The 16,476-nt window shown below is 44.5% G+C and overlaps 1 protein-coding gene across 16 annotated transcripts in view; it reads right to left on the reverse strand.

The window, feature by feature from the left end:
- Nucleotides 1–16,476, reverse strand: part of VPS35L (VPS35 endosomal protein sorting factor like) — a 116,849-nt gene that overhangs the window by 35,506 nt on the left and 64,867 nt on the right. For 9 of the 16 annotated variants that reach the window (XR_014840625.1, XR_014840624.1, XR_014840626.1 and 6 more), the window contains 7 exons: nucleotides 15,032–15,085; nucleotides 13,641–13,721; nucleotides 9,241–9,303; nucleotides 7,802–7,887; nucleotides 5,905–5,985; nucleotides 3,531–3,594; nucleotides 1,056–1,154 (listed from right to left, as the gene is read on the reverse strand). Coding sequence is in view for 8 of the 16 variants with exons in the window: in XM_021086527.2 (XP_020942186.2) it covers nucleotides 1,056–1,154; nucleotides 3,531–3,594; nucleotides 5,905–5,985; nucleotides 7,802–7,887; nucleotides 9,241–9,303; nucleotides 13,641–13,721; nucleotides 15,032–15,085 (528 nt within the window). In the remaining 8 variants the exon portion in view is untranslated. Of the gene's footprint in view, nucleotides 1–1,055; nucleotides 2,330–2,425; nucleotides 3,595–5,904; nucleotides 5,986–7,801; nucleotides 7,888–9,240; nucleotides 12,122–13,517; nucleotides 13,722–15,031; nucleotides 15,086–16,476 lie in introns of those variants that run through there. The other 7 variants (XR_014840628.1, XR_014840629.1, XR_014840631.1 and 4 more) reach the window with 7 other exon arrangements.

Consider the following 16,476-nt stretch of genomic DNA (forward strand, 5'->3'; position numbering starts at 1 on the left):
GAGACAACCACAGCAAGGCTCAAGCGTTGAACACTGTGCAAAGCACTCTGTCAGGGAGCTCATAGCTCATGGACCATTCCTTGTGGTGATGTTGCATCTTTCCAAAGCTGGACTTTTAGCAGCTGCTTGTGATAAAGAGCACTGTGCAAAAATCAATGTGGAGGCGTTCCCTCTGTGGCTCAGCGGTTAATGAACCCGACTAGGATCCCTGAGGAAGAGGGTTCGACCCCTGGCCTCGCTCAGTGGGTTAAGGATCCAGTGTAGCCATGAACTGTGGGGTAGGTCACAGACACGGCTCCGATCCTGAATTGCTGTGGCTCTGGCGTAAGCCAGCAGCTGTAGCTCTGATTCAACCCCTAGCCTGGGAACCTCCATATGCTGTGGGTGCGACCCTTAAAAAAAAAAAAATCAGTGTGTGTTGGGGGGAATCTATTTGGAACAGAATATAGGATAGTGGTGTCCCATCTGATTCTAAGGTTTGAGAAGCTGTACAGAGCCCAAGATGGACACATGCTTCACTAGTAAGTAATCATGATGATTTACGAACAGGACGAAACATACTGTTTTTCTTTCAATTTACATACATTGTTGTTTCAGAAGACTATCAAGTTGTTAGGGCATAAATTCTTAAGCTGTTTGAGCCCAATTTCTTAATAAACAGAACGGTTATTTTGTCTTTCTTTTGACCTAAGGGCACCATGAAAAGCTATGGAAAGGCACCACAATCCAAGAAAGCTGAGACTGGGTGGTTAAGCAACAAGGAACTCTGACTAGATTAGTACTTCAATAACTAAATAATCAGTGCAAGTCCAACTCTTTGCTATTGGCATACAGGAATGAGAATATGCAGATTTCAAAGAAAAAGAGGCCAGTAAAACCACTTGAAAGCTTAAGCAAAGTTGCAGCTTTCATCAGCCCTTGAGAAAACACCTTTCATACCTTGGGAACAGAAGCAATATGGGGCCAGAAGAATCCCAGATTAACACGGATATGTGGAGTATTAATGACCGATACATATGTATCGAGAGGGCCAATGAATGAATGAAAATCCTTACGTGGATCAGCTGCACAAGAACAGGTTCCAGATTGCAGAACATTGACCTGGCCTCCACGTAAAAGCTCAGCTGTTGTTCAAAATCACGGCCAAAGGACACCTAGGATCAAGGACAAAGAGGCTGACAATGTTATCTTCAGGCAATTGTGAGCACACCATTGGAAAGGACTTTCCGGAGCTTTGTGGGGACAGGGGAGATGCTGTGATGACAAGGCACCAAACATTCCACAGATACGGAATGGGTGCCTATCAAGGGTGGGTAAGCACATACCCACATCCGCCCACTGGAATATGCTCCGACCAGGCTTTACAGGACCTCACCCCGCATACAGCCCAAATGCAACTACGGCTACCTCAGCGTCATGACATGGGCACTGAGCAGCACATAGAGAGACCAAAAGGTATACAACAGAACCTCCAGATGTAAATAGGATTTCCCAGGCTAGAGAGGAACCACTGGTTAGGAAAGGATGGAATTTTCTTTGTCAGCTGTGGCCTTTTCACAGAACATAAATTTGGTTATTGGGAGCCATTCGTCCAAGGGGTTTCCTAATAAGGGCCACACCTCTCTGCTTCCTGATGGGGATTCTGACCTCAGCAGCTCAATGGTGGCTGCCAGAATCATCGATGGATGTTTCTCCACCATTAAAAATCCCCTCTTCTCCTCTTTCTTCAAATTTATGAACAGATGGTTGGCAGGACAAACTTTACTGCTGCAGCCACCCGTTTTGTCCAGAGGAGGCTTAACATTCTTATTTCCAGAACAGCTATCAGGTTTCACAGCTTATTTCCTGATATTCTTTTCCATTATAACTTGGTGACTTTCAGACAAACTCATACAAGGATAAATACCATGTGATCAGCACAGAACTCACGGGACTGGGGAGGCACCTGGTCGCAGTCACAGGGGCATTTCCCAACATGGGGATTCAAAGCCTAATCCTGAATTTTCATCAAAATCGGTATTTTACCCACAGAGGCAGGTGGATTGTTAGATCAAGCCCTGTTGTTCCATGAGTCACTTTCAAAGGGATCTAGTGATGTTCAACTCGGTCAGCTTTTGTCCTGACATTTCTATTCCAGCAGCGCACGGAGCATGAAGGCAAAGGTGGTTCTGGCTGTGACGGAATGGGTGGTTGTTCCCAGAGAAGGCTGTGACGAGGGCCCCCGCTCGGCTTGTCCCTTGGCAGCATCCCTGTGGACTCTTCCCATCCGGAGGTAGGGTCCGCTTTCCCTCCTCTCCAGGAGGCTGGCCCCGGGATCTGCTCTGACCGACTGAACACAGCAGGAAGCAGCACCGGTCACCGTGTGATTTCTGAACCTCAAAACGCCCTGCAGCTGCTGGCTTCGCCCTCACCAGGCAAAACTCACCGAGACAGTGAATGATGAGGGACTGGCGGACAGGAAGAGGTCACATGTCTGAGAAATGAGCTGCCCCAGCCAACAGCCGGCACCGAGAGCCCAGCTGGAGGCTGTCCTGGATCCTCCAGCCCAAGTTCGGCCACGCCTCTGACATCGCACCGAGCAGCCTGGTTACCAGGCCAACCCACAGAATTAGAGGAATTGATAAAACACTGTTATCTTAAGCCACTAAGTTTCGGGGTGAGCCGTTGTATAGCACAGGCTGACCAGGACAAGTGGAGGGTGGACGTGTGGCATTTCACACCCCCACCTCCAATCATTTTCACTAGCACCTGATGCACAGCACACACACAAGATGCTTCAGGAAACCCCTTCTCCCAGAGTTCCCTGGTAGATCGGTGGGTTAAGGATCCAGTGTTGTCCCTGCTGTGGCTCAGGTCACTGCTGTGGGGCGGGTTTGATCCCTGGCTGGGGAACGTCTAGATGTCATGGGTGTGGCCAAAAAAAAGGGGCGAGTCCTTTCTCCAGCTCCTAGTCCTCAGACTTGGTGGCCCAGGTGTGCCTGCCTTCCGGGCCTGGCCCGGCAAGTGAGTGTGCTTGTTCTTTCCCACAGCTGCAATGTGCTCGGGGATGAGCTGGGGACCCAAATTAATCCAAAGAGACTCAGCCCCAGGACTTCTGCTGGAGCCCTTCCCGCTGCAAAGCTGGACAGCATGGAAACCTGGAGCTCTCGGGGGGAGTCAGCCTGCCTGGGAGGGACGCCAAGAGAGAAGCACCACGCGCCAAAGACACACACTCGGCAGGTCCTGAGGACACCGCAGGGACCTCAAGTCCAGCTGCTCCTTCCGAGAGGTCCATCCCGGGACTCCATGTCACATCAGCCAGTAAGTCCCTCTCCCGCCCCCCCTCTTTTTATTTTTGCCTTCGGCCAGTTTGTCTTGGCGCTCCTTGCCCCCAGGGGAGTGCTGGCTAATGTAAGATGTTTTCTAATTTCATCTTATCTCAATAAAAATGAAAGCACCAGGGAACATAACGTTAACCGCTTTCACCAGAGGAAGCATAAACAATGACATCACATTTCCAAGTGCGCTGCAACTTCTTCCCCAATACTTACCATTTTTATAAATCCATTAATCAAATAGGCCAGCATTCTTTTCTCGTCCTCAAGAGTGAGTGCACTAAAATCAATAATTGTACATAATTAACACTGAGGTAATAAATGAACATTTCCAAAGGGGGGGAAAAAAACATGAGAAGCAAGCAATTTAACAAGTCAGAACATTTTGTGTTTTCTAGATTTAAACGGCTTGTATGTGATGTGCTTCTTTTGATGAGAATGTGTACTCTAAATTATCATCATTGAAATGTGTTTCTCATCTCTCTCAAAGACTCTGTTCTCAGAATACGCTTATTAACAGCAAGAGAGAAGGTACCTTTCTCTTCTTTGGAATGCAGATAGCAAGGCACAACTGCAAATTTTGTGTTTTAGAGAAATTTCACTCAACACTTTACTATGAAAAATTGAAACATACAGTATAGTTGGAATGATACAGGGAACACCTGTACACCCTGTTATCATCTTACGATATTTGCTTTATCACATAGCTACCTATGCCTCTCTTCATCCATCAATATACATTATTTTACAATATTTGCTTCATCACATAACTATCCACACCTCTCTCCATCAATCTGCCTTATTTAATTCATAGATCTCCGTCACTATTTAACAGCAAATTTAGTATGAATATAAATGAGAAAATGTCAAGTCCTAATAGTTCTGACTATACAGGTAAAGGTTTATCAATCATTCCCCAGATGTATTTAAAAAATTTTTTTTAAAAGCCAAAGACCAAGGTTCTTGTTTGTTGGCGTGTTCTAAGGGGAAATAAGTATGTATTGGCAAAGACGGCACATTGTCCTCCAACACACAGTGTCCCCTTTCTTTTTGTCTTTTGTCTTTTTTGTTGTTGTTGTTGCTATTTCTTGGGCCGCTCCCGAGGCATATGGAGGTTCCCAGGCTAGGGGTCGAATCGGAGCTGTAGCCACCGGCCTACGCCAGAGCCGCAGCAACTCGGGATCCGAGCCGCGTCTGCAACCTACACCACAGCTCACGGCAACACCGGATCGTTAACCCACTGAGCAAGGGCAGGGATCTAATCCGCAACCTCATGGTTCCTAGTCGGATTCGTTAACCACTGTGCCACGACGGGAACTCCCCCCTTCCTTTTTGGAGACTATATTTCCCAACCTCCTTTGCAGCCAGGAGTAGCCACGTGACAGTTCTGGCCAATGGGATGTGAATGCAAGTGATGTATGAGCCTTCTAAGTTGTGTCCCTAAAAGGAAGCTGCTGTCCTCCAAGGCCTGCAGGCTGCAACGCGGACACAGTCAAGGTCAGCCACCTCCACCAGGGAGATAAGGACAATACCCCAGAGAGGAGAGCAGAGAAATAAGACAAGAAAGCTGGGTTCCTGGGTGATGTTCTAAAGCGGAGCTCTCCTACCCCCACCTTTTGGGTTCCCTTTTCGCAAGAGAAAAGCATCTTCTATTTTACGCAGGCCAAATATCAATGTCCTGCTCATACAAGTACCTGTCAAAGTGGTTTTTTTTTTTTTTTGTATGTCTTTATCTCTATGTTTGTCCAACTAAAGTCTACTGGTTCCATTTATTACAAAAAGTCTCAATATTTGGATTTGGATAATGACTCATTAAGTTGAAAGAACAAAGTCATGAAATAAAGATTCCTAAGTTTGGCGGGGGGTGGGGGGGTAAGGGGAAGCCAAAAGAAATACAGTTCATCTTCTGGATGGGTTAAGTTCCAAAACAATTTTCTCTATTCTGGTAACATTTTCCAGTGAATCAAGCTGCTGTGTTTAAAAGTTCTTTGGGGACCAAAATTTCAGCCACAAATAAGCAGGAACTGTTTCAAGCACCGTCGAATGAAAACATGTATTAAAAAAAAGAAAAAAAAAGATAAATAAATAAAACTGGGACGTAAAGAAAATAATTTGATCTTGACCCAAAGGGAAGGCCGTGGCTAGGTCTGAACCTCAAGTACACTGAACAAAGCCCTTCCTGTAAAGAATATAGGCAACTTCATTTGAATTTCAAATAACTGGCTAATAATGAAAAAAAAAATGTAAAGGCTATGTTACTGGACGAGTGACCTCATTATCATACGATCTGCTACTCTCAGAAATCTCCAGGAGACACAGCATGAGTTCACTTGGATGAAACCAGCCTTTGCCTCCCAACAGAAATCCCTTTGTAAAAACATCTGCCATCTCATTTTCTCAGGAAGGTTACCCTCGACTCAGCCTCCTTCCTCTCCCGGACTGGTAGGAAGGTCCTCGATAGAAAGGATCTTAATAGACCCCATAAAATAGTATTATTCACAGTGGCAGCTTAAAGCAGTAACTCCCGCATGTATTATTATGTGGCAATAAGACCCAATCTGGGCTCGTTCCAGCATTAAGCGTGGCTTACTTCACAGAGTCATGCATGGTCTTGCAAACATGCAAAAGGGCGTTCAGAATGACTGGGTCCTTGGTGGGCTCTTGCTGATGCCTAGGAGACATTCGGAGAAAACAGTGAAAACCACGAACGGCGACAGCACTGAAAGCATGGATTTAGTTCTCACATACTGTACACATGTGAGAAGCAGCAAATTATCCGGTTGGCACTTCACACCACCCAGCTCCCCAGCAATGGGCAAACATTCTGTTTTCTCTTAATTCTTCTTTAAATGACAATTTTGTTCTCCTAACATTTCATAACTCCTAACTGCAAAATCAGGGTACAAATTGCTACATTTCCTAAGCCAGGTAATGGGCAAATCTGTTTCCTTACTATGTTTTTTGAACCTCTGACATGGTCCACCACCTGACGACAACTGGGTTAAGTGTCAGGTAAAATTATTAATTTGATTTCTCAGATAACAGAAAAAGGCAACCTCTTCTAACAAATTGTGATGCAAGTAAAAATATTTGTTTCAAGTATATGGAATGAAACTTTTAGGAATTTAGTACAAGGAAAGCTTAAAATACATATTTAAGCAACTTCTAACTAAATTTTCCAAACTCCGGTGATTTGAGCTCCATCTTAACATATATACATATATTCATATATATATATATACACACACACTTTTAGGGCCACACCAGTGGCACATGGATGGTATCAAATAGGAGCTATAGCTCTGCCCTATACCACAGCCACAGCCACGGCAATACGGGATACAAGCCACAGGTGCGACCTATACCACAGCTCAGGGCAGTGCTACATCCCTGACCCACAGAGCGAGGCAAGGGATTGAACCTGCATCCTCATGGACACAAGCCAGATTCATTTCCACTGAGCCACAATGGGAACTCCCAACATATTTTTTAACCATATCTATCTTAGTATTTAGTGACTTAACTTTTTTTTTTTTGGTTGTGCACACAGCATGCAAAAGTTCCCAGGCCAGGGATCTACCCTTTGCCACAGCTGTAACCAGAGCCACAGCAGTGATACTGCCAGATCCTTAACCTGAGAGCCATGAGGGAAGTCCATAAAGTAACTCTAACTTTTAACCTTGTCCTAAAGAATAATATATTTGAAGTCACTGATTAAACCAGTTATATATTATCTAACATAGCTTAAAACAAATATACAATTTTTTTTTATTTTTATTTTTTTTGCTTTTTAGGACCACACCCACCACATATGGAGGTTCCCAGGCTAGGGGTCGAATCGGAGCTGGAGCCGCCAGCCTACACCACGGTCATAGCAACGCGGAATCCAAGCCGCATCTGCGACCTACACCAGAGCTCAGGGCGACGCCAGATCTTCAACCCACTAAGCAAGGCCAGGGATCAAACCTGCGTCCTCACCAATGCTAGTCGGATTCATTAACTGCTGAGCCACGGCGGAAACTCTAAATACATAACTTTTGAAATAAAATCTCCCCTATGTATATCACCTGAAAGTACTTCAAGTACCACCAGCAGTAGACAGTTTTGGGAAACACAGATTTAGTCAATAAAATAAAAGAAACTAAATTGAAAATAACAAATCTATATACTGAAGGTGGAAACCTTTCGAGCTCTGGTCCTCATCTTTTAAAATGTTACTCCCGAAGAGGACATCAATAGACTGCTCCTTCCCCAGACTGGAGTGAAATGTGGGTGACGGCCAGGCTCCTGCTAATACTTATTACTTTGTCTTCTTAAGCACTAACTATGAACTTTTCTCCTGGCCGCTCCTTTTTACGTGGTTTCCCTCTCAATGCTATTTTAGGTATAAATACAGACACTCAAAGTGCATCAATTGATTTCTTATCAACAGATTTCACAAGGGCAGCGGGGAATCGAAGCATCTGATGACTCCGTGTTACCCTTACTTGATAAAAACTTCCATGATGCATCTGCAAACCTCCACGCGCACACCCTCTTTTTGGAACATGTCCAGAAATGGCAGAAATTTCTCCTAAAAAAAAAAAAAAAAAAAAAAAAGGGCACTCTTCTGCAATGTACACGAGTTACTGAAAGGAATTTGTGGGTCACTTCTTCTTTGAAGGTCAAAACAGAGGAAAAGTGGTTCATCTTTCTAGGGCAGGTCTGATTGGGACTCACGTGAAAGCAAAGAGAGGACCCTGATATTTTTAAAGCAAATTACACCTGCCCAGGGATTTAGGGCTAGGACAAGTTGTTTGGTGAATCTTCTGGGCAACTTTAGTTTTATTTATCTATTTTTGCTTTTCAGGGCCGCACCTGCGGCACACAGACGTTCCCAGGCTAAGGGTCCAATTGGAGCTACAGCTGTCAGCCTACACCACAGCCACAGCAACACCAGATCTGAGCTGCATCTGCCACCTTCACCACAGCTTGGGGCAACAGGCAATTCTTAATTCACTGAGTGAGGCCAGGGATCGAACCGGCATCCTCATGGACACCATGTTGGTTGGCTTCTTAACTGGCTGAGCCATGGAAAGAACTCTGGACTTTTTTTTTTTTTTTTTTTTGGCATGTGGCAATTCCCAGGCCAGGGAGCAAATCCACACCACAGCAGTGACCTGAGCCACTGCAGTAACACCACCGGATCCTTAATGACTAGGCCACCAGGGAACACCTGTCAGAGGAATATAATAAATCTCACCTGCCAGACAACTATGAGCTGGATGTACTTCATAGTGTCAACATTAGGTTGTGGGATAGAAAGAAGCTACCGCGTGAAAATCAACCAGGAGAAGGAACATCCAATTTGCCTCCAAGGTTTGAGAAGCTGTGTGATGCCCAGCAGACGACTACATACAGCCCATAGCGAGGAATGAATGAACTAAACACAGTATTTCCCTTTCAGTCCAGGTGTATTATTCTCTCAAATGCTGTCTAAGTTGTTATGACATAAATATTTAAGTTATTTAGACCTACTTTTTAAATCATTTTTAAAACTGACTTATAATGTTGTGTCAATTTCTGCTGTGCGGCACAGTAACCCAGTCATACACACATGCACACACACACACACACACACATGCTCTTTTTCTCATATTACCTTCCATCAGGTTCTATCCCAAGAGACTGGATATAGTTCCCTGTGCTGTACAGCAGGACTTCATTGCTTATCCATTCTAGATACAATAGCTTGCATCTCCTAACCTCAAACTCCCAGTCCATCCCACTCCCTCCCCCGCCAAATAAAAAAAAAGTATTTGGGGGCGGAGGGAGTGGGATCAAGTATTTCTTTTGACCAAGGACACCATGAAAAATGTACTGAGATACTAAAGGAGACTCTGACTTCGACACAAATTTCCAAAGATAATTAAGGAATGCTACTTACCACTGAGAAAAGAACTGAGAAATCATGGAAGTGTGCTATCACTTTCTTAATTATTGACTGAAGCTGCAAAACAAAACAAAAAAATACTTTTTTTTAAGCCCACACCCATGGCATGTGGAAGTTCCCAGGTGAGGGGCTGCATTGGAGCTACAGCTGCCAGCCTACACCACAGCCACAGCAACACAGGATCCGAGCTGCAACCTAGACCACGGCTGACGGCAACGCGGCATCCTTAACCCATTGAGCAGGGCCAGGGATCAAACCCCCATCCTCATGGATCCTAGTTCATTACCACTGAGCCACAATGGGAACTCCAAAAAATACATTTTTAATGAAATTTATGTCGTTTTAAAAAGGCAACCCTCATAGCTTTTAATCGAAATTACAATAAGGAAACTGTTTACAATCCCACCAACAGTGTACTAGGGTTCCTTTTTCTCCACAGCCTCTCCAGCACTTATTGTCTGTAGACTTTTTGATGCTGGCCATTCTGGCTGGTGAAAGGTGGTACCTCATCGTGATTGTGATTTGCATTTCTCTAATAACGAGTGATGCTGAACATCTGTTCATGTGTTTTTTGGCCATCTGTATGTCTTCTTTGGAGAACTGTCTGTTTAGATCTTCTGCCCATTTTTTGATGGGGTTGTTTGTTTGTTGGTATTGAGCTGTAGAAGATGTTTATAAATGTTGGAGATTAATCCCTTGTCAGTTGATTCATTTGCAAATATTTTCTCCCATTCTGTGGGTTGTCTTTTTGTTTTGTTTAGGCTTTCCTTTGCTGTTAAGAAATACAATAAGGAAAATCTGGATTGCTCAAGGAATAGGGAGTTACTAGGCTAGGCCTTGTCCCAGTGTGAGTTGGCCCATCTCTTTTTGGGCTGTGCCCTAAGCATGCAGAAGTTTCTGGGCCAAGGACTGAATCTGAGCCACAGCAATGACAACAGCAGATCCTTAACTGCTAGGCCACCAGGGAACTCCTGACCTTGCCCATCTTATTCCATAGGCTTGGGGAAGCACTTCTCAGCTTCAATTTCCTGTTCTGTAAAATGGAGAGCAAAGCAGTCCCTTGGCCATCGTGAGGATTAAGTGGGAGAGCTCCCATAAAGGGCTTTGAGCAGGGCCTGTCCTTCCAAGCTCTTCAGGTCAGCTATTCAAGAGATGGACAAACTTTTTCCAGAAAGGGCCATACAGTCATCGCAACTACTCACCTCTGCTATTGTAGCTGGAAAGCAGTCAAGGACACTATGCAAACTGATAAAAGTTTATGCAGGACAATAGGTAATGGGCTACCTGGGCTGTCGTTCGCATATGCTTATTCTGGCTCTTTGTGGCCCTGTATTTTGTTTGGTTTTTTTGGCCACAGCATGCAGAAGCTTGACGTGGGATCTCAGTTCCCACACCAAGGATTGAACCTGGGCTGTAGAGGTAAAAGCGCCAAATCCTAACCATTAGACCACCAGGGAAATCCCCATGGTCCTGTGCTTTTTCTTTTTTCTTTTTTTTAGGGCCTCACCCTTGGCACGTGGAGGTTCCCAGGCTAGGGGTCAAATCGGAGCTACAGCTGCCGGCCTACACCACAGCCACAGCCACATGGGATCCGAGCCACACCTTCAACCTACACAACAGGTCACAGCAACGCCAGATCCTTAACTGAAGCTGCAACCTCATGGTTCCTAGTCGGATTCGTCTCTGCTGCACCGTGATGGGAACTCCAGTCCTGTGCTTTTGGACTTCTTCACTGGAGAGGCACTGGACTGAGTTGGCTATGGGGTCAAAGGTCACAGCATGACCTGAGGATGGCAGCACAGTCTGTGACGTCTGTCCCGGATGCCCAGGTACTGAGGTCCACCACTCTCGTCCTGAGATGGGCGAAGTCCTACACGGAAGAACCAAGGAGGCCCTCTTTCTAAATAAAATATAAGCTCTTATCCCCAGGTGCTGGCAAGAAGGGAAAATTTACCGACAAGTAATTTATTTATACCAAAAACGCTGCTGTTTAAAGCATCTGCAAAGGAAATGGCTTATGGCCAAAAAGATAGAATATTAAGAGGGACACACCCTACTTCATAATCAAATACTTTACTAGGACATCAAGCAAAAGGACTTCCAAATGTCACGGCAAACAATGCTCCAAGGCAGAGCATTCAAAGAGATTGCAATACTATCTTGTTAAAAATAGTTCCTGAAATCTTATCCACGGCAACTAATCCCTTCAGAACTGGACTCTTTTAACACTTAAGTACAGGCACACACAACGCATTTCCTCATTTTTAAAAGATGGGTATTTTTTCCCCTTCAATATTTTATTATGAAAATGCAGAAACATAAAGAAAATTCAATGAATATGTAACAAACACCCATTCACTCCCCACTTAGATTCTACAAGGGCTAACGTTCTGCTATATTCTCTTTACTGATCTATCCATAGATCCAAGAGTAGAATTTATAAATACACAATCCATGCACATTTGTACACTTTTTATCGTGAAATAATTCCAAACTGGCAGAAAAGTTAAAAGAATAGCACAGAAAACTCCCAATGCCCTTTACCCAAACTCACCAATTGTTAGTATTGCGCCAAATTTGGTTTATCATCCTCTCCAGACATATTAGATCTTTCTGGAAGCATATGTAAGTAGATTGGTCCCTCACCCCTTAATACTGAATTTGTATGTCCCAGGAAGAATCCTATTTTCCAACAGTTCTACTTTGGTGTTTTCAAATTCAGGACAGTTAATAATATAATTATAATACTTTTCTCATTCATATCCCAATCTTGTCAATTGTCTCAGTATGTTCCTTTTTTTTTCTTCTTAGGGCTGCACCCATGGACTATGGAAGTTCCCGGGATAGGGGTCCAATTGGAGCTGTAGCCACTGGCCTACACCACAGCCACAGCAACGCCAGATCTGAGCCATGTCTGCGACCCACACCACCGCTCATGGCAATGGTGGATCCTTAACCCACTGAGTAAGGCCAGGGATCGAACCCGAGTCCTCATGGATGCTAGTCGGGTGCGTTAACCGCTGAGCCATGACAGGAACTCTGTAACTAATTTTCTTATACTAAGAAAATTACATTGAAATCAATAGGCAATAAGTGCCAGGACATCATGTTATTAAATAAAAAAAAAATCTTAATTAGGCCTAAAGATATTCTATAATAAGTGATCCTGAGCTGGATTCTGCACTGGAGGGGACAAAACTCTGTAAGTTCACTAACGAAATTGGAACATGGCCTAGAGAGGAAATAACAGTAATGTATTGATGTTAAGTTCACTGAAGTTGATAACTAAACTGTGGTTACAGGAGTTCCCGTCGTGACTCAGTGGTCAACGAATCCGACTAGGAACCATGAGGTTGCGGGTTCGATCCCTGGCCTTGCTCAGTGGGTTAAGGATCCAGCACTGCCATGAGCTGTGGTGTAGGTCGCAGACGCGGCTCGGATCCTGCGTTGCTGTGGCTGTGGTGTAGGCCGGCAGCTACAGCTCTGATTAGACCCCTAGCCTGGGAACCTCCACATGCCTCGGGAGCGGCCCAAGAAAAGGCAAAAAGACAAAATAAATAAATAAATAAATAAATAAACTGTGGTTATAAAGGAGACCGTCCTTGTTCTCAGGAAATGTGCATTGAACTCTTCAGAGGAAAAGTGCCATGATACATGCAACTCCTCCTCAAGGGATTTTTTAAAAAATTTACATGCATATGTAGGAATATATATGTGCATGGGTGTGTACATGTAATGATAATCATAAAGCAAACATGGAAAATGTTAATGGTTGGTGAATCTGGATTAAAAAAAAATGATGGGAGTCCTCCGAGCTATTCTTTTAACTTTTTGATAAAGTTTGAATTTATTTCCAAATAAAAATGAGCTTAACTGAAAAACAGAGGAAGCTTACTGGTGCCATGCAACTGTACTTCCTCGCCTAATCCTCTGAGGGCAGGACTATTATTATCATCCCCATTTTACAGATGAGAAAACTGAGGCATGACAAAGCTAAGTAGCCAATTAAAGGGCACACAGCTGGGACATAGCAGAGCTAGGGTTCAAACTCAGGATCTTCTGCCATTACACCTATTTAATTAAAGAGAATAAGATGCCTGGAGTTCCCTTTGTGGCTCCGTGGTTAACAAACCCAACTAGAATCCCTGAGGATGGGGATTTGATCCCTGGCTTCACTCAGAGGGTTAAGGATCTGGCATTGCCGTGAGCTGTGGTGTAGGTCGAAGACACAGCTTGGATCCTGCATTGCTGTGGCTGTGGTGTAGGCCAGCAGCTATAGCTCAGATTCGACCCCTAGCCTGGGAACCTCCATATGCCGTGGTTGAGGCCCTACAAAGCAAAAAAAAAACACCATGATTCCTAACAGTGTGCAAATGAGCAATGTGATCTGTCACCTGAGGGTAGGAGTCTTCGAATGCACGATCTGGAGTCATGTGCTTGATGACATCAGCCAGGACAGTGTTCACCTCTCGTTTCTAAGTGGGGAAAATAAATCAAACCTGCATTAGACACTGAGGGGTTGTCGCTGACCATTTTTCTGGTGGGAAGAAGTAACCTTTTCAGAATAAAGCATACAACTTCCAGGAAACAGTTTTGACTATTCTGCTCAAAATAATCTAAGGGGGGAATCCTACCCACATCACAGCCCTAAAGACTGTACATCTGCACCAGGTCAGGACTAAAACACAGTTCTCAAGGGTTCTGGGGCATTACACTGCCCCTGGCTCTCCCCGAGCTGGTGAAATCCAATGTACTAACCACCTTCTACCCGCCAGTCCCAGGCCCCTCCCGGAGGGCTGCAGAGGGCAGCGGGGAATTATAGGAAGAGCGCAGATGGGGCCCCTACAGGCCGGATGAGCCAATGCCCACTTCGCTTTTGTTAGCTCTATCAGGGGTTGGCCAACCACAGTCCAAATCCAACCCAGGACCTTTAGGCTAAGAATGGTTTTGTTTTCGGGTTTTTTTTTTTTTTTTTTTTTTTGGCTTTTTAGGGCTGCACCCATGGCATATGAAAGTTCCCAGGCTAGGGATTAAATCAGAGCTGTAGCCACTGGCCTACACCAAAGCCACAGCAACACCAGATCCAAGCCATGTCTGTGACCTACATCACAGCTCATGGCAACACTGGATCCTTAACCCACTGAGCAAGGCAAGGGAATGAACTCGCGTCCTCACGGATCCTAGTCGGTTTTGTTACCACTGAGCCATGATGGGAACTCCCTAAGAATGGTTTTTATATCTAAGCCAAAAGAATAATAACAATAAGTATCTAAAGTGTACTAGGGTGAAAAAACATGCTTAACTTCATATTATGCAGCATTTCCCAAACTCACCTGTAAGCATGGAACACTTTTGTTACAGTTCACATATTAGTGTTCCATCACACTATACCATAAAGGATGCAATTTTCATAAATTAAGAACCATTACCAGAGTTCCCATCATCGCACTGGAAACTAATTCAACTAGGAACCATGAGGTTGCAGGTTTGATCCCTGGCCTCGCTCAGTGCGTTATGGATCCGGCATTGCCGTGAGCTGTGGTGTAGGCTACAGATGTGGCTCGGATCCTGCACTGCTGTGGCTGTGGCATAGGCCGGCAGCTGTAGCTCCAATTCGACCCCTAGCCTGGAAGCCTCCATGTGCCATGGTGCAGCCCTAAAAAGCACACACAGGTACATACAAAAAAGAACAATTACCATCATAAAATGCCTAAGTTAGACTTGATTATGAATATGAAAAAAAACACACTGTAATTCTTTCAGAAACAATACCTCAGCCACATACCGTGAAATGCTTGCAGGTGTATTCTACCCATACTTCGGCACAATTAATGTAATCCTACAAAAAAAAAAAAAAAAAGTAAAACAATATCTTTACAATAGAAGGCCAGGATGGACTGTCAGGGCCAAAGCTCAATACGTGCAAATCCCTTCAAAGGATCTGACAACGAAGAGTTGGTCAGTAATAGAAATGTCATGAGCGGTTCCTATACTCTATTAGGGGTTGGCCAACCACAGTCCAAATCCAACCCAGGACCTTTAGGCTAAGAATGGTTTTGTTTTCGGGTTTTCTGGCTCACTGATAGATTTTATTTACCCTGAGAGGTGAGATGAGAAAACACAAGTTGCCTGAAACTAATTAGACTTTCATTCCAGAATTGCTCCGTGGCCCAAGACAGCAATCCGAGAAGCTCTGCCGTGCCTGGAGAGTGGGAAGAAGGAAAGGGCGGCAGGGGTCGTGGTCAGGATTCCTCCCCACACCTCCGCACAGACAAGGACCATGACCATGACTTGGTTGAAAATTCAAGCTGTGTTTAAAAATACGTTGTCAGATCCTTATTTTTTGGCTCTGCCTGCGGCATGAAGTCTCCAGGCCAGGGCCGTGACAATGCCAGATCTATCACCACTAGGCCACCAGGGAACTCCTAAAAATATGACTTTTGAATGTTTTGAGAAAACACAGGCCTCCTGAATTTAATAAAAAAAATAAACCATTTTCCTAGGGAGGGGTGATGTATAAATGTTGTAAAAAAGTCACGAAAAGCACAAAGGCTTTAGGTAAGAAATGATGTGTTTAGATGCACAGAGGAGGGGGATCCACAGAGAGACAACGGCCAGCTTAGTAAGGCTCTCTGCCCCAGAAAACACTCAAGAATGGGAAAGAATGGTCAAGGAAAGAGTCTGGCACCATATCTCTTCTTTCTGAGACATCAAGGAAAAGAGCTGTGAATGTGGCTTTTGATGCAAGGCTGCTTTGAAGCACTGAAGTACAGACACCAGGGGCCCAGAGGTTTTTGACTTAAAATATCCTGAATAAGCTGTTTTAGTTAGCCAATCCGAGTTAGGTTAAACAGAGAATCTCAACAGCTGGACTTTAGTGAGGATTTTGCTGAACTTACCACAGGTATATGATTTTATAAATACGTTTCTGATTTTTCAAAATTATACCACTGTTCTTTGTGCCCCACTCCGCCCTAGGGCTGCACCTGTAGCATATGGAAGTTCCCAGGCTAGGGGTTATCGGAGCTGCAGCTGCCAGCCTATACCACAGCCACGCCAGATCCAAGCCACATTTGCGGCCTATGCTGCAACTTGTGGCAATGCAGGATCCTTAACCCCCTGAGTGAGGCCAGGGATCAAACCTGCATCCTCACAGACATTAAGTCGGGTTCTTAAACTGCTGAGCCACAACAGGAACTCCCTACCACTATTCTTTTTTTTTTTTTTTTT

This window comes from Sus scrofa, chromosome 3 (assembly GCF_054392235.1).
Source record: "Sus scrofa isolate SSC_HxYL_T2T_F1_AM1 chromosome 3, Sscrofa_HxYL_maternal_Yorkshire_Landrace_v2.0, whole genome shotgun sequence".
In the NCBI taxonomy this organism is placed as follows: Eukaryota; Metazoa; Chordata; class Mammalia; order Artiodactyla; family Suidae; genus Sus; species Sus scrofa.